Source organism: Moschus berezovskii, chromosome 10 (genome assembly GCF_049115385.1).
Source record: "Moschus berezovskii isolate FMDL1 chromosome 10, NW_MosBer_1.0, whole genome shotgun sequence".
NCBI classification, from domain to species: domain Eukaryota; kingdom Metazoa; phylum Chordata; class Mammalia; order Artiodactyla; family Moschidae; genus Moschus; species Moschus berezovskii.
In genome coordinates, this window is record NC_142469.1 from 39,811,796 (window position 1) to 39,833,739 (window position 21,944).

At 39.3% G+C, this 21,944-nt stretch overlaps 2 protein-coding genes across 2 annotated transcripts in view; one reads left to right on the plus strand and one right to left on the minus strand.

The window, feature by feature from the left end:
* Positions 1-12,506, minus strand: part of NT5DC1 (5'-nucleotidase domain containing 1) — a 145,911-nt gene extending 133,405 nt beyond the window's left edge. Inside the window, exon 1 of the mRNA XM_055433372.2 lies at positions 12,378-12,506. The gene's annotated coding sequence lies outside the window, so the exon portion shown is untranslated. The remainder of the gene's footprint in view (positions 1-12,377) is intronic.
* FRK (fyn related Src family tyrosine kinase) overlaps positions 11,726-21,944 on the plus strand; it is a 98,173-nt gene continuing 87,954 nt past the window's right edge. The window contains exon 1 of the mRNA XM_055433370.2: positions 11,726-12,718. Coding sequence (XP_055289345.2) covers positions 12,345-12,718 — 374 coding nt within the window. The 5' untranslated portion in view covers positions 11,726-12,344. The remainder of the gene's footprint in view (positions 12,719-21,944) is intronic.

The following is a 21,944-nucleotide window of genomic DNA, read 5'->3' on the forward strand; positions in this document are numbered from 1 at the left end:
ACTAGACGGACCTTGGTTAGCAAAGTAATGTCTCTGCTTTTCAATATACTATCTAGGTTGGTCATAGAAAAGTACAATTCTACTATGTACTTGGAAGAGAAAACCTAGAAATATCTTTTAACCGCAATAATAAACACTACATCTAGTTATTTTGATTAATATTTTCATTTTTTAAGGAGCAATGTTTTCTGATCTAGTTCTCAAATGAAAGGCTCAATCACTCAACAAATATTCATTTGAGTGTCAACTTTTTCAATCTATTTTGCCAAACGCTATGAATGATACAAAGATACAAGAAGTATGGATCTAAGGACTTCTGTATAATAAAGTACAACAGTCTTCTTATAGAGCTTGGTACTTCTGCTTCATAGTCCTTAACAAGTAGTGATTATTTCTGCAACTATTTGTGTCGTGTTGTCTCCTGCCCTGGTTTATATATTCTATATAGGTTATGGGCTGTATCTCTTTTCATATCTATTAATATAATCTCAAGAGCAAGCACCATGCCTAATACCTAGTAGGTGATGTTCAATGATTATCTACTGAATATATTATAAAAGAAAAAAACTCATGAGGAAGTCAGAGAGAGAGACATTACCTCCAAACAAATATATACCTTATTTAGACTTGTATCTCCCTTTGTATTGACAGTATTTATCTGGTCAGTATTTGGTTTGTAATAATGTCCTTGCATGTGTGCTAAGTCACTTCAGTCATGTCTGACTCTTTGCAACCCCGTGGACTGTAGCCCATCAGGCTCCTCCGTCCAAGGGATTCTCTAGGCAAGAATACTGGTGTGAGTAGCCATTCCTTCCTCCAAGGGATCTTCCTGACCCAGGGATTGAACCTGTTTCTCTCTTCTCCTGCATTGGCAGGTGGGTTCTTTACCACTAGCACCACCTGGGAAGCCAAATAATGTCCTTACACAGGAAAAACAATGCTTGACTTATTTTATATCCCCAAGCACTAACCCAGTGCCTGACACGATAGGAGCTCAGTAACCTTCATTGACTCAGAGAAGCAAAGGAGATAAGCCCTGAGGATGACTGAAGTAAATAACTGTCAATACATAAGCCACTGTTATATAGCAGTCACTAGAGTGTGCTTTCTTCAGTCAGTCTATTAGTAACATATGGTTTAATTTTCTAAGGCATAAGTGTTACACACAATTGCTTCTGATAGGCTAGTAGATGAGTGTTTCGGTAATTGAACAAAATTCCAATTGCATTGGACACAACTGGGCAATGGAACTTTAACAGATGACTTCTAGTGGCTGGAGACCTACCTCCGCTGGAGGACAAAATAGAGAGTGACAAGAGGGAGGTTTGTCACATTCTATACAGTTGGGGCTAGGTTTGTAGCATGGATTTGCCTCTCAGTTCATATGTACTATTTTAAGTTTTGATATTCTGAATTTCTCTTAACTGGGGAGATGTAAAAATGTGTACAAAGGAGCCTGGTGGGCTACTGTCCATGGGGTTGCAAACAACAACAAAAATGTGTTCAATCAACCACAGTACAATGAATCCTTTTTTCTAAAGATGAATATAGCACACAGATTATAGGTTTTCCATGTTAACATGAAGCAAATGCATGTATCACTCTGTACATGAGGGTCAAGACGTGACTTGTAGTTTAACTTCAACTGAGGAAATGCAAACTACCTTCTAATAGCCTTTTATTATATGCTGAATATACTTTCCTTGATAATTCTCCAAGGAACATAAATATTGAGACTTGGTTACATTTCCAAGATGATCAACCATCTTTCAAGGTACAGGACAGCAATTACACCAAATACAACTCTGTAAATCATTGTGCCATATGCACTTCTACATGTTATATGGTTTAACAAGAGATTTTCGATATAAATGTTGCTAAAACATCATTATTATGAGCTTAGTTATTAAAATGCCAGGAGTTTAAAAAAAATCTAACCATCCTAAAGAGTCTTTTGTTATTTTTGAAAATTTATTAGAGTTATTTATCTGAAGTCAACCCAAATATTTCCTTAACCTTGACTTTAAATAGTAGGAATTTATGAAAATAATGAGATTTGCTTTTCTTTTAAATCAAAGGAAAAGAAATGCTTAAAAATGAGACAATTAGATAATAACCACTTATGTAAGCAGTGGAAATCTAAATATGGTTCAGTATCAAAATAAAGAATGCCAAATATACTACCTATTTATTGAGAGACAAAAAAAGGCCTGGTTGAACAGGAAATTCTTGAAGGTCTGCCCAATTACTTGGCATGGACATTGGAAAATTCTAAATCTAGGAAGTTTAGTGTATTTAATAATATTTTCTTTGTGTTTATATAAAATCATGTATGTATAAGTAAGAAGCAGTACATTTGTTATTGTTGATAATGAATAGCAGAAATAAACCTAATATAATCTCTTTTAATTGGAGAATGCCTGTTGGACATATGATAATATTCTTTTCACCCTTTGGGTTAGGATTTTGTGAAAAAATTTTTGCAAGTGCTAAGAATGCTAAAAAAAAGTACTATTGGGACTTATTGTTGTCATAAATGCATCATTGTAAGAAAGGGAAACCTGGGTTCAGGTTAAATGATTCAGGGACACCATAACTGTTGTTGTTGTTCTTGTTCAGTCACTATGCTGTGTCTGACTCTTTGCAACCTCATGGACTATAGCCCACCAAGCCCTCAGTCCGTGGGATTTCCTAGGTAAGAATACTGGAGTGGGTTGCCATCTCCTTCTTGAGGAAATCTTCCAGACCCAAGGATCAAACCCATGTATCCTGCTTGGCAGGTGGATTCTTTACTGCTGAGTCACATGGAAAGTCCAGACACCATAATTAGAAGGATACAACATTAGTTGTTCAGACTGAAAATCAGGAGATTGGAGCCCTGTCCTGAAGCTAGCATAACCTGGTTCTGGGGTCTTGGAGAGGCCACATCAAAATTATCCTTGGTCTCTTCATCTTCTACTTCTAGATTCCTCTTCCCCCAACTATGACAACCAAAGATTGTATGGAATCCTCTTTTGACTGAACTTCTTGAAGCAGAATTCTAAGCAGTGGAAAGGAAGGATCCTCCAGGGCAAGAATGCTGGATATTCTTAACTTTATCATCGATAGTATCTCAGTGACCTGAAGCAAGTCAATTCTGATTTCTGAGCTGTTTCCTTCATTCTAAAAATGAGGTAACTGGGGCTTCCTTAGTGGTCTGGTGGTTAAGACTCTGCCTGCCAAAGCAGTCAGGGACATGGGTTTGATCCCTGGACCAGGAAAATCCCACATACCAAGAGGCAACTAAGGCAAAACTACTGAGGCTTGTGCACCCTAGAGCCGGCAACAAGAGCACTCACTGCAATGAGAAGCCCAGGCACCAAAACTAGAGAGTAGTGGCCGCTCACCGCAACTAGAGAAAGCCTTTGTGCAGCAAAGAAGATGCAGTGCAGCCAAAATAAAATAAATTGAATAAATTTAAGAAAACAACAACATTGAGGTAACTGGACTAAATGGTCTTTAAAACCTCTTTCAGGATAAAAGAAAAAATCTAAGAGACTAGACAATAGCATTACTTTCAAAGGTAACTAATTGCCAACTGAACATTTATTTGCTGGTGTCCTGCTCAGAGAATCAAGCTGAGAGTTGTCACTAAATTTCTGCTACACAAACTGTGGTCTAGAAATCAGCAGTGACGGCATCCTCTGGGGCCTCTTTAGAAATGCAGATCCCCAGGCCTCATCCCAGATCTACGGAATCAGAATTTATGTTTTTACACAAGCAGATTCAAGTCTGAGGAGCAGGCAGGCTAGATCAAATTCGTGAATGTTGATGCCGGTTCAGTTATGCTTTGTGTCAGAGGTGAGAGGGACGGAAGGAAGTCCAAAGCCCAGCCAATTTCCCTTGACCATCTACAGGTCCCTCAGCCTGAGTCCTTTCTTGTTTGATGTGAGAAGTTAAGCAGAGTTGAGACTTCTCTGGACCTGGATAAGATCTGGAAATGTCAAGTGAGGGTAGCCTTTAGTTTTCAAAGCACACCAGTTCTTCTGTTTCCTCTGGATCTCTGTGCTTGCTTTCCTTCCACCTGGCACACTTTCCATCTTTCACTCCCCCTTTCACGTATTCTTGTTTCACTTATTCACTTATTCTTTCTTCAAGAATAAGAAACTCCTATATAACTCTTATGAAACTCTTGAGTAACTCTTATTCTTTCTTCAAGTTTCAGTTTAGATATCACTTTTTCTAAATGCCTCCTTTTCCCACATGCTAATCTCAGATAGATTTCTGTAGGTTTCAATCTATCTCATTAACAGAAATATTGTGGTGTGTGTGTGCATGGGCACACACACACACAATCTATTTACTAATGACTCTGTTAACTTACATGGCTCATACAGACCCATTCTCAGGCTTTTCAGAGGCCCTTCGGTATTGAAAGCAAGAGCAAGAAGAGACTCCTCCACCCCATTCATGGGGCTAGGACATATCAGACGTGAACAAAGGCATTCTAGTGTTTCTGTAACATTATTTTATCATTTAAAACTTTATAGTAAAATTTGGTATTTTGGTGTCTTTTAACATCAAGCTTAACACAAAATATAAGATGGAAACGTATTTCAGTTGATCTACTTGGGCGATGCAGGTGTAATTTTAATTTTAGTTCACACAGACTTATAAATTGTTATTTTCCTGAAAGAAAATTGCAAATGAAAAAATGATGAGAGATGAGTAGAGGGATGCAGTTGGGGAGGGTGAGAACTAAGAAATGATGGGTGGGATAGTAGCCATATGGAGAGAATTTCTGGGGAAAATCAGAGATTTTAAAGGATGTTTTCCCATGCAATCTGTTTCCTTCATATGCTCACAGACCAATAGTTTTGGCTATGTATGTAGCAATGCTTTTGAAACTGGATATGTAGCCTGCCTTTTGCTTTTGTTTGAAGTGGGAAGTGAGTTGGAAATGTGACGCTTTCCTTAGTCACTTTCAGTAGTACAAGGAGAGGGCACCTCTGGGTACCCAGAGGTGGCCCAGTTCATATTTTCACAATAATGACTAATATTTATTGGACACCTTTGTGTCATGGACAGTGGGATAAATATTTTACTGTATTTCCACATTTAATTCTTATAACTTTATAGAGTAAACATTACTGTTTAGGAATTGTCAGCGTTTTACAGAAGAAACTGAGGTTCAGCAGTCAATAATTTATCTAAGATCACACAGCCAGAGTGCCAAGGGAACAGGAAATCTCACCCACAAGCCATGCTGCCTCCCTGTGACAGTACACCGGAGCCCTCCACCCAAGTGACACTGATTGACAAGCAGTGACATTTGGGTTCATTTCTGCAGCCAGTTGTGATTCTATCTAACTTCACTGTTATCTGATGTACACTAGAAAAATCTTCTTCCTACCAATGTTGATTAAGAATTAATCTTTTGACAGGAGTTAAACCCCAACAGAGGCATGGCTCTGCTAATCTTATTTTGCACATGAAGTTTGGAATTAGTCAAGAAACTTATAAGATTAACAGTAGGAAGCATACTTTAATACTATACATGCTCATGCTCTGTCTATCCAGGCAGAAATTTTCTATTTCAAGTTTGTCAAAATAACAGAAGGGGTTAAGGAAAAAGCAAACAAATGAACAAACAAGACTTCTAGGTGTTTTCATTTTTTATCATTTGGGGAAATTGTGATGGTTGCTAACAGACTAGAGAGAGTCCTGAAGATTACTAAAATAACTGTGCTGCTAGATAAATGAGAACCTTGATTAATGAAGTGTTTGTTTAACAGGGAAGGGCAAACCACCTGAGTGAACCATGCAAATCTATCTCCATCTTAGAAAAGGCTTATCAGCTGCTTCCAGGAGATTGTATATATGAGAATATTAACTCCTTTTTGAAAGCAGGTAGAACTTCCATTGGTGGGCCAGTGGTTAAGACTGTGCTTCCCCTGCAGGCTCGACCCCTGGTCAGGAAACTAAGATCCTACATGCCAAGTGGTACCACCCAAAAAATTAAAGAAAGAAAGAAAATTCATTACCTCTTAACAGATATCTCTAGAATATTTGGTTAGTATCATGCTGAAATCTAGACATATTATGTCTATTTCAAGTCCTTGATAGTGCCAAGAACAAAACAAAGATCTTTAAATAGGTTTTACCTTTCTTTAATTAAAATTTTTAAAAACTTTGTCTCTGAAGCTAAATTGATGTACTTGCAGGTAAGAGAATTCATATCAGTAAAGCAATTCACTGCATAGTTTACTGAGGGGGAAAATGGTGGTTTCTGGAGTGTTAGAAATGGAGTTTCCTGGTTATACCCTTGAAAACTCTGGATAGGTCAAATTGAGTTCAGCATTTGCCTATGATAAAGTAGTCTATTGTCATTGGTCAGGAAGGATGCCTTAGCTACAGTAAGGATCTAGTATGTCCCTCAAAATTCATATCCTTCAACAGTTTTACCTTGTTTCAACTAATTCTAAAATACAGGTTTGGCTTTGATATTCCCCTAAGTGCTTCAATCCAAGGTGGCCCAGTGGTAAAGAAGCCATCTTCCAATGCAGGAGATGCAGGTTTGATCCCTAGGTTGGGAAGATCCCCTGAAGTAGAAAGTGGCAACCCACTCCACTGTTTTTGCCTGGGAAATTCCGTGGACAGAGGAGACTGGCAGGCTACAGTGCATGGGGTCACAAAAGAGCTGGACCCCACTTAGTGATTGAACATGCACTCATGCACAAGTGCGGCTATAAGTGAAACATTTTCCCTTTGCAAAAATTGGAGTCCATCTGGCATCTTTTTTTTTTTTTCATTTTTGAGTCCATGTTGGCTTCTAATAATCAGGATGTCTGCTGGAGCTCTAGCCATCTCAACTCAACTGAGTTTCAGACAAGAGGAAAAAGAAGAGAGGGAAGGAAAAAAGAGTAGATTCTCCAGCTGAGTCTGTTTTCTTAAGGGATTTTCCAGAAACTCCAACCAATGCCTTTTGCTTACTTTCTTTTCTAATTTTAACTGGAGGATAATTGCTTTACAATGTTGTATTGGTTTCTGCTGTACAACAACATGAACCAGCCCTAAGTACTGACCACTTCTGGTTGTAAGGAAGGGTGAGAAATGTAGTCTCCAGCATTTCACTTCTGTAAAAGTAAGGTTCTGTTAGTAGGAGGAAGAAACTGGACCCTGGGTCGGCAAGTAGATGTTTTTGTCTCAAAAGGAAAGAAGGTGTGGGGATTTGCAGATGTAGATATATCTTTTTGATGCAAGAGAAGGACACTGAATCTGTTAATGTTGAAGAGATTTGGAATTTCTGTGAATTTTGGTGATAAGTTCATCACTAGAGAAAAGGATATTTGCAGACAGTCTGAGAAGTAAGGGGGACGATTTGGAATAGTGCTATGAAAAAATGACAAGAACCACATCTTAGTGGACTGGCACATAAAAGAATGGTAATAAGGGCTTAGCAGGAGCTGGAGATCATTAATTTGTCCTGGTACAGAACTGAGTAGCTGTGGGATTTTCAGCTATTCAGTGCTTAACAAATCAGATATAGGAGCATAGCTAAATTCATTTAACGTTCTGTGTGCGTTAGATGTGGGGTTGTATGAGCTAGAAAAAAATCAAGGGAGAGAAAAATTATTTTGGCAGAAATGGACAAAGTAATTCCAAAGGAGGTATGGGGTTTTTATTCAGGCCTCAAAATGCAGGCAGGAGTCTGCTGAGAAGGGAAGGAACACCAAGCAAAAGAATGGAAACAGGATCAGAGATGGGAATGCTTGAGACCTATTGGAGATACAGTAAGTCTATTTGGCTGAGTAGGAGGGTTAATCTAAGGCAGTAATAGAAGGCAGATATTGAAAGAGTACATCTGATAAAGACCGAATAAAGAACAAATTCTTTGGTCTTGAATTCCAAGCCGTATTTTCCAGGCAATGAGGAACTGTTGAAGGTTATTGTGCAGGAGAGTGATTTAAGAAGACTGATGTGGTGGCAGTGTGCCGTAAGGATGAGAAGAGACTGGTTGTGGAAAGGAAAACTGGTTTAAGCGGCTAGCAAAGGACTCTAACATTTGGGAAACAATGCACGGAAAGGAGGGGACTAACAGGCAATAGACAGAAAGTCACTAACTTTCCTGCTCCCAGCTCTTTCCACACTCTGTCAGAGTGTTTATCTTACCACACTGGCTCCTTCCTCGGCCTTCTCTCCTTCCTTCCTTCTTTACCCTCCCCTCTCCCCGACCCCTCTTCCCTCCCTTCTCTCCCGTCCTCCCTCTTTCTTCTTTCCTTCCCTCCTTTCTTTCTACAAATACTTACTGAAAATTTACTACTTACCTACTGGACATTGTATAAGGCACTGAGGATTCAGAGAAGGAAATTTTATTCCCTTGGGGAATGCAAACAAGTAAGGAAATCAAGTGGAATTTAATAGGGGATCAAGTAGAAGTGTGTGTGTCAGGTTTTAAGGGCACAGAGAGTAGGGTCCTCTAATCTATTATGGCAGAGAAGATGCTACTTTAACCTGCCTGGAAAAGTCACCAGGGAAGCAGATAGGAGAGGGAGCAAAGATGCAGCAGGAAAGAGGACCCAGGACCTCAGGGGCAGCTGGTGGCTTGGTGAACCTGATCACAGTGTGTCTGTGCGGGAGCAAAGGACTGTGAGGTCCAAAAAATTACCAGAATCTTGTGTGTCCTGCTAAAGACATTAGATTCTATTCCAAACATGTTTTGGGATAGGAGTTTACAAAGAAGAATATTAGCCTTTTAAAGAGTCACTGAAGGGGCTTCCCAGGTGGCTCAGTGGTAAAGAATTTGCCTGCCAATGCAGGAGACACCGAGACGCAGGAGACGTGTGTTCAATCCCTGGGTCAGAAAGATTCCCTGGAGGAGGAAATGGGAACCCACGCCAGTATTCTTGCCTGGAAAATTCCATGGACAGAGGACTTTGGTGGGCTATAGTCCATGGGGTCACAAAGAGTTCAACACGACTTAGCGACAAAGCATGCAGGCAAAGAGTCATTGAAACAAAGGAGTTAAAATTTCAGGGCTGGAGCCAGATTGAGACCAGGGTGTTACTCGTGGTTCAGCTACTTGGGGACTGTGTGACCTTGGGCAAGTAACTTAACCTCTCTGCCTCAGTTTCTTCTTCATTAAAAAAAGAAAAGAAAAAACAACCATAACAACAAAAACTACCTTCCTTGTAGGGTTTTTTTTTTTTTTTCTTCTGATAGTTAAACGAATCACCATTTGTAATATTCTTAGCACAGTGCCTGGCACTGAGAAAGCCCTCAAAACTGATAGCTACTTTTACTAGTACTTGTATCGCCTCTGGCATTGTTACTACCACAATAACTGTTCTGGGAGTGGGGTGGAAGATGAGCTAAGCTGGAGGAAAGGAGATTTGTTAGGAGGCCTCTGCAATAATCTAGGGAAGAATATTTGTTTTATCCAATACCCAAATGTCATTCAGAAGGAATGAAAAATGTAGAATAAATGAAAAGACGGACAAGTAGAATTTAGTGACTGATTAGCTCAAAGAAACCAAGGAAAGAGTAAAAGAATGACCGCAAGGTTTCAAGCTCAGGTGACTGTAGAATTCTGATACTATCTACACAAGGAAGCTCTTTCTCTTCCCACACATTGCCTCAAGTTTCTCAGGCCGTTGCTCGCCTGACATCTTTGGATGGCCAGTTCTTTTTCAGTTTCATTCACCAGGTCAGTGACTGTGCTGTGCAGGTCTGCCACTCTGTCTTTTTCTGGAATGCCTTGTCAAAATCATAATGAAGGCATCTTTGAATTTAGAACCTTCAAATTTCTGAAGTCTTAAGCTCCACTTAGAAATCGGTTTTGAATAAATCTTTCTATGCCTGTGTCCTAAGTCACTTCAGTTGTGTCTGACTCTTTGTGACCCTATGGACTGTAGCTTGCCAGGCTCTTCTGTCCATGGGATTCTCCAGGAAGAACACTGGAGTGGGTTGCCATGCCCTCCTCCAGGGTATCTTCCTGACTCCTGGGAACCTACTTCTCTTACATCTCCTGCATTGGCAGCCAGGTTCTTTACCACTAGCACTACCTGGGAAGCCCATATATCTCTCTATATATGAGCCCATATATCTCTTTAGTTGCTTCCAAATCTTATTTCATATTCTAGATCATATGTTTCATATTCTAGATATTCTAGATCACTTAGCTATCTCTAGAAAGACTTTAACATCTATGCTTCTATTTAGAAGCATTAACAGAATTCTATACTTTTTACAATTTACATTGTGTTTGGAACAAAATTTTATTATGGCTTCTTAATATTATATACTCTTTATTTTCTCTTCTGTTTTATATTGGAATTATATTTTTGGTCTCATATCACAAATAAAAATGCAGTCAAACCTGGCTTGGATTTTGGCTTTTTTCTTCTGCCAAGTTAGTACTTCTGCTCTGACTCCGAGGGCTTCCCTGGTGGCTCAGTGGTAAAGAACCTACCTGCCAACGTAGGAGACATGGGTTCAATCCTTAGGTCAGGGAGATCCTCTGGAGTTGGAAATGGCAATCCACTCCAGTATTCTTGTCTGGAAAATTCCATGGACAGACAGCCTGATAGGCTACAGTCCACGCGGTTGCAAAGAGTCAGACACAATTGAGCGACTAAGACACAAATGCACACACAATCTGACTCTGAAGACAATTGGAGAAATCTGGAAGTATGACATGAGATATTGTTTTAACCAAATGATCTGTTCATCATGAATGCCCAATTTCGGTACAAGGAAATAGGAAGGGAGACTAAGGCCACAGCTCTTTTCTTTCTTTTCTTCTTCTTTTTTCCTCTTTTTTTTTGAATTCAGTTATTCTGATTACTAAAAATGCTTTGCTGTTTGACAAAGAACAAATTCTGAGTTTGGATGGGGTTCAGGGCTCCAGTAACATTCAGAGAAATTGTTTTTAGGAGACAAACTTTAAAATAAATGCCCTATACAAAAATAAGTGACACAGCCTAAACAAGTTGGCAGAGTTCTCTGCTAGTGAAAATGGCCTTGTGTTGATCTGTCTAAACTCTCTGCCTAGGTTTCTTGGGATCCAGGGCACCCACCTGTGAGACAGCTGTCCTGAACCAGGGGAAGTAGAACAAAACTCACTGCCTATTGGAATCTCTGTCCAAGATCTTGGCTTCCTTAGTTTCTGAGTTCCTGCCAATGAAGTTAGCAAGAACTAGTGCAGGCTTAGAGGTCAAAGTTGAACAGCAAGAGCCTCCACACCAGTTCATATGCAACCCTTGTACTCTTTCTCTCCACTGGTCACCTAGTTTCTGTGTGTGTGTGTGTATGTGCCCCCGTGTTTCAGAAATAGTACACGAAGGATGGGAAATTGTCTCTGTGGGAAAATGTAGCATTTTGAGTTCTCAGCATTTTAGTCATCTGCTCTTGTACTTTTCCAGACTGTGAACTTATTTTGAGGCTATTAAAATCTATTCACAGTGATAAAAAAAAAAAAAGGTAGGGTCTCAACGACTCTTTCCCAATTGCCTTTTTGTCTAGAAGCAAATACACAAATGCTTTAATTTTCCTTTCTATTTCCCTAAGTGGTGGCAAAACAATCCTACTCATCTTTATGAAAGGACCTATCTCTGCCTTTATTTTCTGTGCTGGTAGCTCAGCAGCACAAAACAGTCCTTGGGCTAACTTGTCTGTCCAGGAGTAAGGATTTTGGCAGCTGCTTCAAGAATTGGCTCCCTGGTGAGGGCGCTGGTCTCCCTTGGGTGTGGGAGAAGGGAGAAGTAGAGGGGACCGGAATCCCATTAAGATCCCAGGCACAAAGGAACCAGGAAGTAAGAAGAAATTATTACAGTCTGTTCATCGCTCAGGATGTTAAAGGCAATAGCCTGGGCTGGGTGGTTAGTCATTAGCAGAGAAGAAAGAGCAGTGAGGGTCAGGACTGGTCAAACCTCTGAGACGGACTTGAGGCGGGGAGAGAGCTGCTGGCAAAGGCAAGACGTGGAGACAGACTTACTTGGAGTTCACCTGTTTCTCTTGGTAACTTTTTCCTTGGATAAGAACCAAGATGCCTCTTTTCTGTTCTCAGGCGTTTGTCTAAATAAAGCGTTCTCAAATTTCTTTTTGTGGTGGGAATCCTGAGAAACCTTCCCATCGATCAGCTGCCCACCTTCCACCCGGTTTTGCCCTGGGGCCACAGAAAGGGAGCCGGTGAGTCTCTGCAAGCAGGTTGGCCAGACGGCTGTGAACGGGGCTTTGTACAGTCTCCCAGAGCCGGCAGGATTGCTGCCGATCGCAAAGTTTCCGGGTGGAGGAAGAGAAAGTGGATCTGCAGAGAGTGAGGGGAGAGGGAGAAGCCCCTCTCCCCCACTCCCCCCGGGGGCGCCATGGGTAACCTCTGCCTGAGGCTCCGGACCTACCTGAATCGTTGTCCCCACTGCTGGTGGTCTGAGGAGGCGGACAAGCCCGGGGTGATTCAGAACCCATGGGCTGACTGCCCTCCTGAGCCTCCCCGGCCGCCGGCTCCAGAGCCCGAGAGAAGCCAGGGCCAGTTCTTTGTGGCTCTATTTGATTACCAGGCTCGGACGGCCGAGGACCTGAGCTTCCACGCGGGTGACAAGCTCCAAGTCCTGGACAAGTCCCACGAGGGCTGGTGGCTGGCCAGGCACTTGGAGAAAAGGGCCGACAGCTCCGGCCAGCAGCTGCAGGGCTACATTCCTTCTAACTACGTGGCTGAAGACAGGAGCCTCCAGGCAGAGCCGTGAGTACCACACTCACTATTTCTCAACTCTCTGAGGGCGGGTAATGGGGTTTTCTTTCTTACCCAGCTGCGAGCCCATTAATTTTCAAAGAGCTACTTAGAAAGTTATGAGGAAGTACTGGCAAGATCCTTCTAATTGAAACACACCTCCCCTGAGAAGTGAGAGTGAAACTGGAAGGTAATTGTTGAAGTGACTTCCGTTACAGTGGTATACTCCACCTGTCCTAGGTGCATTTTCATCAATGTAAACAAATGGTGTATTTAATACTGTCTCTTCTTTGGCTGTAAAAGAAGTCAGGGCTTCCCTGGTGGCTGGGCTTCCCTGATGGCTCAGATGGTAAAGAATATGCCTGCAACAATGCAGGAGACCCGGGTTTGATCCCTGGTTGGGGAAGATCCCCTGGAAAAGAGGATGGCAACCCATTCCAGTATTCTTGCCTGGAAAACCCCATGGACAGAGGAGACTGGCAGGCTACAGTTCATGGGGTCACAAAGAGTCAGATATGACTGAGTAACAGCACAAAGGAAGTCATGCCTCACATTAACATAGAAATGTGTTTTTTTTAGCAGGTGTATCATAGGTCTTCCTTCCTTAAAACACGCTTTCAAACCTAAAATCCAGCTCTCTCTTTTTCTAAACTTTTGAAGCATCAACTCCAGTCCTGATAGACGCACAAAAGCTAACTAACGAATTAATAGAAGGTCACATTTAGAAGATGTCACCTTTTCCTAGTAAAATCATGACTGGATATTCTTCTTTGAATCCCATTTGGTTTTTATTATAATTAGAAATTAGCCAGCTACAGATGTTCAAGAGGTTTTAACAAGGAAAATAATGACGTTATTTCTCCAGAGAAGGGGATAGACTTTACCCTGATAATTGAATAAATCCTATGACTTATAGTGGAACCAAGGAAGAAAATTTTATGTACTTAGGCACTTATCCATCCATCTGTACACCTATCCATCCATCCATGCAAGTGGCTGGTGGAGTAGCGGCTTGGGGAGTTGGGGGAAGAGCAAGGTTGTGCTAGTGGTGGTTTGAATATAAAATAGATAGAGCAAGGTCTTGACAATGGATCCTTGGGGTGTGGTGAGTTGAGAAGCAGGCTCTGACTGTTACTTGCCCAAACTGTTTCCACCTTGTTCCAATGAAACCCAAGACTGGGAATGTTTCTCAGGACTCATTTCATAGAGTGGATTCTTAGTAGGGGAACCTCTGGGGACTGACTCATTTTCTTATATGTTTTCTCTTTTGATGTGAGCTGCAGCATTTTTTACTGGCCTGAGGAAAAATATTGTAGGAAGAGCTATGGTGCAGTGTTGCTGCTTTCCAAACTCAAATTCAAATACAGAGAGGGTTAGCGGACTTTGAGATTTTTTCCAACATCAGGGGTCTATGAATGTTAAGAAGTGCCTTATTTTAAACCTAAATAGAAATGAATTGAAATCTAGACTTCTGACAAATGGAACTGATCTGTTCTCAGATGAGAAAATCACCTGTATGAACATTTATTTCTGTGATAATCTATATGAAATGTCTTTATTCACTGAATGCTTAGTTAATGAATTTATAATATGATTTTTTCTACTATATGATTTCCATGTAAGGTATGGTATTATGTATGTTTTATATTCAGTGTAACATAATATTAATGCTAGTGCCTTGAATTCATAATATGCTAGTTTTGAATATATTCAATTCATTTAACTGCTTAGGGCTCCATTTCCTCATCTGAAAGTTCTCTGGGGTCTCCTAGATTTCTCTATTATCTAGGAACATGACCTCTTATGTTTCAAATGTAGTGGTTCAACCACATTTATACTTGACAAAACAATAAATGCTGAAGACAGCAAGTGAATTGAAATAAACATTTCAAAAGCAATAATGTTTTGGGTAACAGGATCAAACACAGCACCCTTACTTCTTTAGATTCTTTTTGCCTAACAAAGTAAGACAGTTACATTTTCATGGCTATTTTTCGATTCTCGGGGGTTGTCTGTAGCCAAGAATACTTCTTCCCCTCTGTACGTAACTGTTGACCTTTCCTCTTGGAATTCGTTGTCAGCAGTGTTCCCATGTGTTACTACCATCCTGTATCTTTGTGGTAGGTTTTTCTTGGGATCCTCAAATCCACCGGCCTAAAAACTTGATGCCCAGGAATAGCGACGCAGATGTAGAGAATGAAGCTGTGGACACAGGGGCAGAAAGAGAGGGTGGGACAAACTGAGAGAGTAACATCGACATGTATCACTACCATGTGTAAAGGAATCGCTGGCGGGGAGCTGCTGTGTAGCACAGGGAGTTCAGCTTGGTGCTCTGTAATGACCTAGAGGGTGGGATGAGAGTGGGTATGTGGGAGGGAGGCTGAAGAGGGAGGAGGTATATGTATACCTACAGCTGATTCACACTGCCATATAGCAGAAACTAACACAACATTGCAAAGCAATTATACACCTGTTAGAAAATAATTTTTTTAAGAAAACCTCTGATGTTCCGATACTGCTCTTATGCCTCCTGATCAGCAGGAGCCACTTGTTTCCTTTTAAGTGTACACCATGACTTTTACCTGTGAACCCAGGTTGCTAATGAGGTTCTTGCAACCAAACAGCTAAATTGCTTCAATGCTTTTATGCAAGTGGCTCTAGCCTCTAGAATTTCACCCCATTTCAAGTAGAAGCAATTTTAACTTAGTCTTCTAAGTGAAGGTATCCAAGTGACCCACAGTGCCTTAATACCCGGGGAATTATTATTTTTTAAAGCTTCTTTAATAACTTTCTTATGTGAGTTTTTAAACTTCTATTCCTTATGAATAAATAAATAAACTTCCTCTTTTTCTTTAAGAATTCTATGAAAGTTAATATTTATTTTACAAGGAGCTCAGTATATAGTAATAAGTAAAGATTATTATCTTCACATGTGAGATGTGAGGCAGTGGGAAATCAATGAAAGTTATCATCCAGTTCCTTATTAGACTAGTTTAGTGCAATGAGTTTTAGTATTTATTGTTAATGTCTTTATCCTTGACTTGCATTAATAAGAAGACAGTGCAAATACTTTTGGAGTAATTAGTGGCAGGGCATGTCAGTTAAGTTTCAGTGTTGGTTTGTTCCTTTGTTTCTTTTATCATTAGGAAATAAAGATGTTAGAAAAAGAACTAGACTATTATTAAAAGTCAAACTAATATAATAATTGATTACTAAATTCCAGCTAGAAATGCTTTACCTTTTCTGAATACTTTTACATTAAATGATATAATAAATTCATTCTTAATGATTTATTTTGTTTCTAGGAAGAATCACTGTTTTATCTTCAATTTTAATTCCTAGATCCTTTCATAGATGAGTGTTTTTCTTTCACATCTTCAACATGGAATCCCTCAAAAATCTTACTCTTAGGTTCTGATTACTCAGAACTCACGGCACCCTTTTAAAATTCAATGTTCTTAGAGATACAGTTAAAATTCTCCCAGAAAATAATGGTATGGAAATTATCTATGAATCTTGGAGCCAAGAACAATGGCTTTAAAATTCTATTGCTAAAAATATTTCAAGTGATGAAATATATTGATGAAAAGCAAAAAGATCAGTAATTGTATAATTTCCACAAAGCATCATTCATCTATGAAGAGTTTAAAGGTTGTTTTCCTAATTGTTTTTGTGCTTTTGGTGGTTCCCACCTTTGATGTTAAACTGGACTAGACTCAGAAGTACTTTGTGAAGAGATTTTCCTACTCTTATTGCCATGTAAATGTAGATTGGGCTTCCTTCATGGCTCAGTGGTAAAGAATCTTCCTGCAATGCAGGAGATGGGTTTGATTCCTGGGTTGGAAAGATCCCCTGGAGAAGGAAATGCAACCTACACCAGTATTCTTGCCTGAGAAACCCCATGGGCAGAGGTGCTTGGTGGGCTAAAGTCCATGGGGTTGCAAAAGAGTTGGACACTGACTTAAGGACTAAACAATAACAAAAGGTATATTGTTTACAATTCCTCTCCTATTCACCATGATATAGAAGGCCTTGAAAAAGAACACAAGAATAAATATTTGTAACTTGTAAATTTATTGTTAGTTTATGCTTGTTAGATAAAAGTGTTAGAATTTTATGCAGTTTTAAGATAATAGAATTTCTATTTGTTTAAGGAATATTTTTCTAATCATGCTCCTCTTTAATGTGTCAGACTAAAATTCTGTCAAGATTTTATCTAACTTTTAGTCATTGCTGTTGTCTGGCTTGAAGAAAGTAGCATGGGGAAATAAACTAGTATATGCTCAGAAAGAGAATTCTCTTACACCACTATCTGAAAATACAATCGCAACCTTAGTACTTGGTTATTTGAATACTGTTGAATTTAATAATTATTATCCAGTATAAGTTGTACACAATGTTCCTAGTTGTTTTCAGCCTAGATGTCAGTAGATGTCTTTCTCTGTGAGGATATGAAACCTGCATTTGAATCTTAAAGAGAAAGGAACAATGTGTTTTAAAAATTATTTACCATCAATAAATAGATAAACAAAAAGTCATCAGGATATTCACGAATCAGTCTAACATGTCTACTTTGAGTAGTTGAAATCATTAGAAAATCACCAATGGGTAAGCAGTCGCATAAATATTCTTAATCCACATCATTTATTTCTTTTTCTTTGTTCTAGTTTTCAGGGAAGACTAAATGCATATAGGTAGAATTGGAAAGTAACATATTTTCAATTTCTCTCCTTGAAGACAAAGTATTCTTAGATCTATAGTTTAAAAAACTAAGTAAAATGTTTATTTTTATATAAGAGTAAAATGCGTTATAAGAATACATGTGTCTATTTATCAAATTAAATGTTTTGGATAATCCCAAGATAAGAATTTTCAGGCAAATAATTTAAATCAACAAAAGCATACTTCTATGCTGAGATTAACTGGAAAACTGTAATTAAATGACTGCATTTCTTATAAAATTATGATGTAATCTTATTTCTCTATCCTTTGAAATAACAGTGTGATAAATTTATTGCTTAAATACTTTGTAAAAAATTAAGACCCAGCAAAGCCAGAAATAAATAAATAAAATTTTTTAAAAAGAAGTAAAATAAATACTTTTCAAATTTATTAAAAAATTACATTTCAGGTATAGTGTTACATGATTTTTCATATTAATATAATTGTACTACATTTATGTTTATATAACTGTGTTTGTCCATTATTTAATGCATTATATATGTATTTTCATCATTTTTAAGAAAAATGATAATTAACTGCTACATTAAATACATTTTATAAGAACAATGGCAAACTCACAGAAATGAGGGAAAGAGAAATCAGCAGAACTTCATTAAAATCAGAGTAAAAGTATAAGTGTAATTATTAACAGTTAAAAATAGTTGATTAATAGCAGTAAAACTTGATTACATGCATCTCAAAATATTATTCCTTTGAGAAGCAATGAAGTATCGTAGTATGGAATTATTAAAATAAGTCAGAAGTCAGTCATTTAATTGGTAAACTTAATTTGGAAGTTTCAGCTGCAACATGCCATTCAGAACCACTCTCTCTTAATAAAAGTATGGGTTATTTTTTCCTTTTCAGGTTTTCAACAAATTTTTAGTGAGGGAACACATTATATGTGCGTGGAATATTGATGACTCATAAACTACTGTGCTTCAGTCCTAAAGATTAGAACTTAAATTCCAGCTTGATTCAATTCATTCTTTGAAAAAAGAAGAAAGATTCTATTGGTTTGTTTTTTTTCAAACTGGTTTGATTTTGTTCAAGTGAATTTATTTAAAGGTTTGGTTTGTCTCTGTAGATAGATCCTAGTATTACTTTTTCAAGCATTTCACCAAACTGATGTAAAAGTAGACACAACCTTCTATATAGTAAAGTAGGACTATTGTGAAGCAACCACTGTGTCCTATGGACTAGGTCCTGAGGCTTCCCAAAGAGAAACAAACAAGACTTTGCCTTAATTAAGTGTCTGATTTTGAGCTCAGAAAACTTTGTATTGTGCAACTGCTTATACCACAGTGAGAATCTATACAGTAAACAAAAATCAGATACATTTTTTAGTTCTTCTGGTGGATATTTTAACTTGGTCCAAATGTTAATGGTATAGTATTTTGATTGAGGTATAATGCTGGTTGCCCTTTTTGATCTGGCCTGTGGTGTGCTTAAAAACCAGGCTATACGTCTCAAAGATCTGAATTTGAATCTGGCTCTGTCATGACCAAGCCATGTGACTTGGAGCAACTTACAGTAAATAGGAATAAAAATGACCCCTATCTCATTGGATCAACATGTGACATAAATTAATTAGGTTGTTGTGCAGAAAGCATGCACCATAGAGAACCTGACTCAGAGTCAGGGCTTAAGAAATGTTATCTGTTATTTAGCTGGCCAGCTCTTCCTTTGCTGCTGCTGCTGCTGCTAAGTTGCTTCAGTCGTGTCCGACTCTGTGTGACCCCATAGACAGCAGCCCACCAGGCTCCCCCGTCCCTGGGATTCTCCAGGCAAGAACACTGGAGTGGGTTGCCATTTCCTTCTCCAATGCATGCAAGTGAAAAGTGAAAGTGAAGTCACTCAGTCGTGTCAGACTCCCAGCGACCCCACGGACTGCAGCCTACCAGGCTCCTCTGTCCATGGGATTCTCCAGGCAAGAGTACTGGAGTGGGGTGCCATTGCCTTCTCCAGCTCTTCCTTTACCTCTGCCTAAATGGATAACAGTTTGCACACCCCACTCCAGCCTCAACTCACAATATTCTTTCCCTGTAACAGCATTCACATGATGAGCATCTTTCCATCTTTCTTCCATACGCTCTTTTCCCTGTGGTCTTTAGCTTCCTGTGTGTGCGTGCTCAGTTGCTCAGTCATGTCCGACTCTTTGTGACCCCATGGACTGTGGCCTGTCAGGCTCCTCTGTCCATGGGATTTTCCAGGCAAGAATACTGGAGTGGGTTGCCATTTCCTTCTGCAGGGATTCTTCATGACCTATGGATTGAACCTGTGTCTTTTGCATCTTCTGCCTTCTTTACCCCTGCGCCACCTGGGAAACCCCGGGAGTGGGTTATTGCTCTTGCAAACTCTCCCTCATTTTTTTCCCCTGACCAATTCTCATTCATCCCTCAGGTCTTACCTTGTTTGTTCCTCTCTCCCTGAAGGCTTTCCTGACTTTCTAGAAGACAGCAGGTCTTCCTGCTCAGAGCCTTTAGTATCAACTTTCATTATTCTCATTATTTTCTCTAAGGCTCTAAGCTCTGTTTGTGGGAGGTGGGGAGATGAGCTATTGCCTTGGGCTGTGAAACTTCGTATAGTGCCTGTGCATAATAAACACTCATAAATATTGGTTGAGTAAATGAATAATTAAATGGTGATTGCTTATCTATAAATCTCAGGTCTTTTATCGAAATAAGAACCACCTCTTTTCTTCGACTTTTTCACTCTGAGTTGCTTTTTTTTAACCTACTAAGAAAATATACTGAGTTTCCTCATTTTAGGGATAGGCCATTTTGCATTTTTTTTCTCAATAAATTGTCCATGCCTCAATTTCTGGTTATACTCATAGTCATAATAGCATCATTTCCAGGCTCCTAGCAATTAGTGGGTTCGTTTGGTCCCTAAGGTAAAAATATATAGGGGGTTATAGACTGATTTGTGGAGAAGGCAATGGCAAGCCACTCTGGTACTTTTGCCTAGAAAATCCCATGGATGGAGGAGCCTGGTAGGCTGCAGTCCGTGGGGTCGCACGACTGAGCGACTTTACTTTCACTTTTCACTTTTACACATTGGAGAAGGAAATGGCAGCCCACTCCAGTGTTCTTGCCTGGAGAATCCCAGGGAAGGGGGAGCCTGGTGGGCTTCCGTCTATGGGGTCACACAGAGTCGGACACGACTGAAGTGACTTAGCAGCAGCAGCAGCAGCAGCAGACTGATTTGAATATTCTTGTAATGTAGAATGAATACCAAGGCAGGAACTGATTGTGAATCTCACTGAAGTGATATCTAAAAATAGCATATATACATACCTAAGCTATACTGTGGTCAATTTAGAGTAAAGGAATCACTGGCCTGAGTTTTTGATGGATGGAAAACCAAAACCCAATTTACAAAATTAATGTTGTGGGACCAGAGTTATAATTTCAGTTTTTATGCTGAACATATACCACTTCAAATTATTATGTGTATGAAATATTTTTCAGTTTGTGGATGCTGAAAGTTTGACTTTTTTTTACTGAATATTAGGATTGTCACTATTACCTTCTAAAACATTACCAAACAAAATAATTACATCTTATTTTTATTAGCTTTCTTACTAATTAACTGTTAATTTCTCTTCAGCATTCCCTGACTCCCAGTTCTTAGCATATCATAGCACTGGAAGGACTTTCTGGGAAAGTTAGTTGTGCAGATTAATTGCAGCTTGAATAATATTTCAGACCTCCTAAGGCTATTTTCCTGAAGACTGCAACTTCAGCAGTTAGTCTATGTGAATGTTTCTTTGAAGATGAACATAACAGAAGAATTTTTCTAAAATGCATAGATGCAAACGTAGGACATGTGATCTGTATTACCCAACTTATTGCTCATTTGGCTAATTTCAGATACTATAATAAACTACCCTTGTGTAATATCTTTGTCATGTCATTTTTTCCCACAAAGTTTTTCAGTTAGATTTTTTTCCTATTTAAAAACTGAACTAATTTTAGTGTTAGCCTTTAATTTTTTTTCCTGTTTTCTTTTTAATTCATATGACATTATTTTATATAGCCTTTAAATTCAGAATAAATTTCTCAATTAGAGTATTTATCCATTAATTTTGTGCCTTCTTAAGGGTAAAATGAAAATACAATTCAAGAAATATTATTGTTGAGAACTTTTGAACTTTATGAAAGGTGAAAGTATTCACTTCAGTCGCTCAGTCGTGTCCGACTCTTTGCGGCCACATGAACTGCTGCATGCCAGTCCTCCCTGTCCATCACCAACTCCCAGAGTACACCCAAACTCATGTCCATCGAGTCAGTGATGCCATCCAGCCATCTCATCCTCTGTCGTCCCCTTCTCCTCCTGCCCCCAATCCCTCCCAGCATCAGGGTCTATTCCAATGAGTCAACTCTTTGCATGAGGTGGCCAAAGTATTGGAGCTTTAGCTGTAGCATCAGTCCTTCGAATGAACACCCAGCACTGATCCTTTAGAATGGACTGGTTGGATCTCCTTGCAGTCCAAGGGACTCTCAAGAGTCTT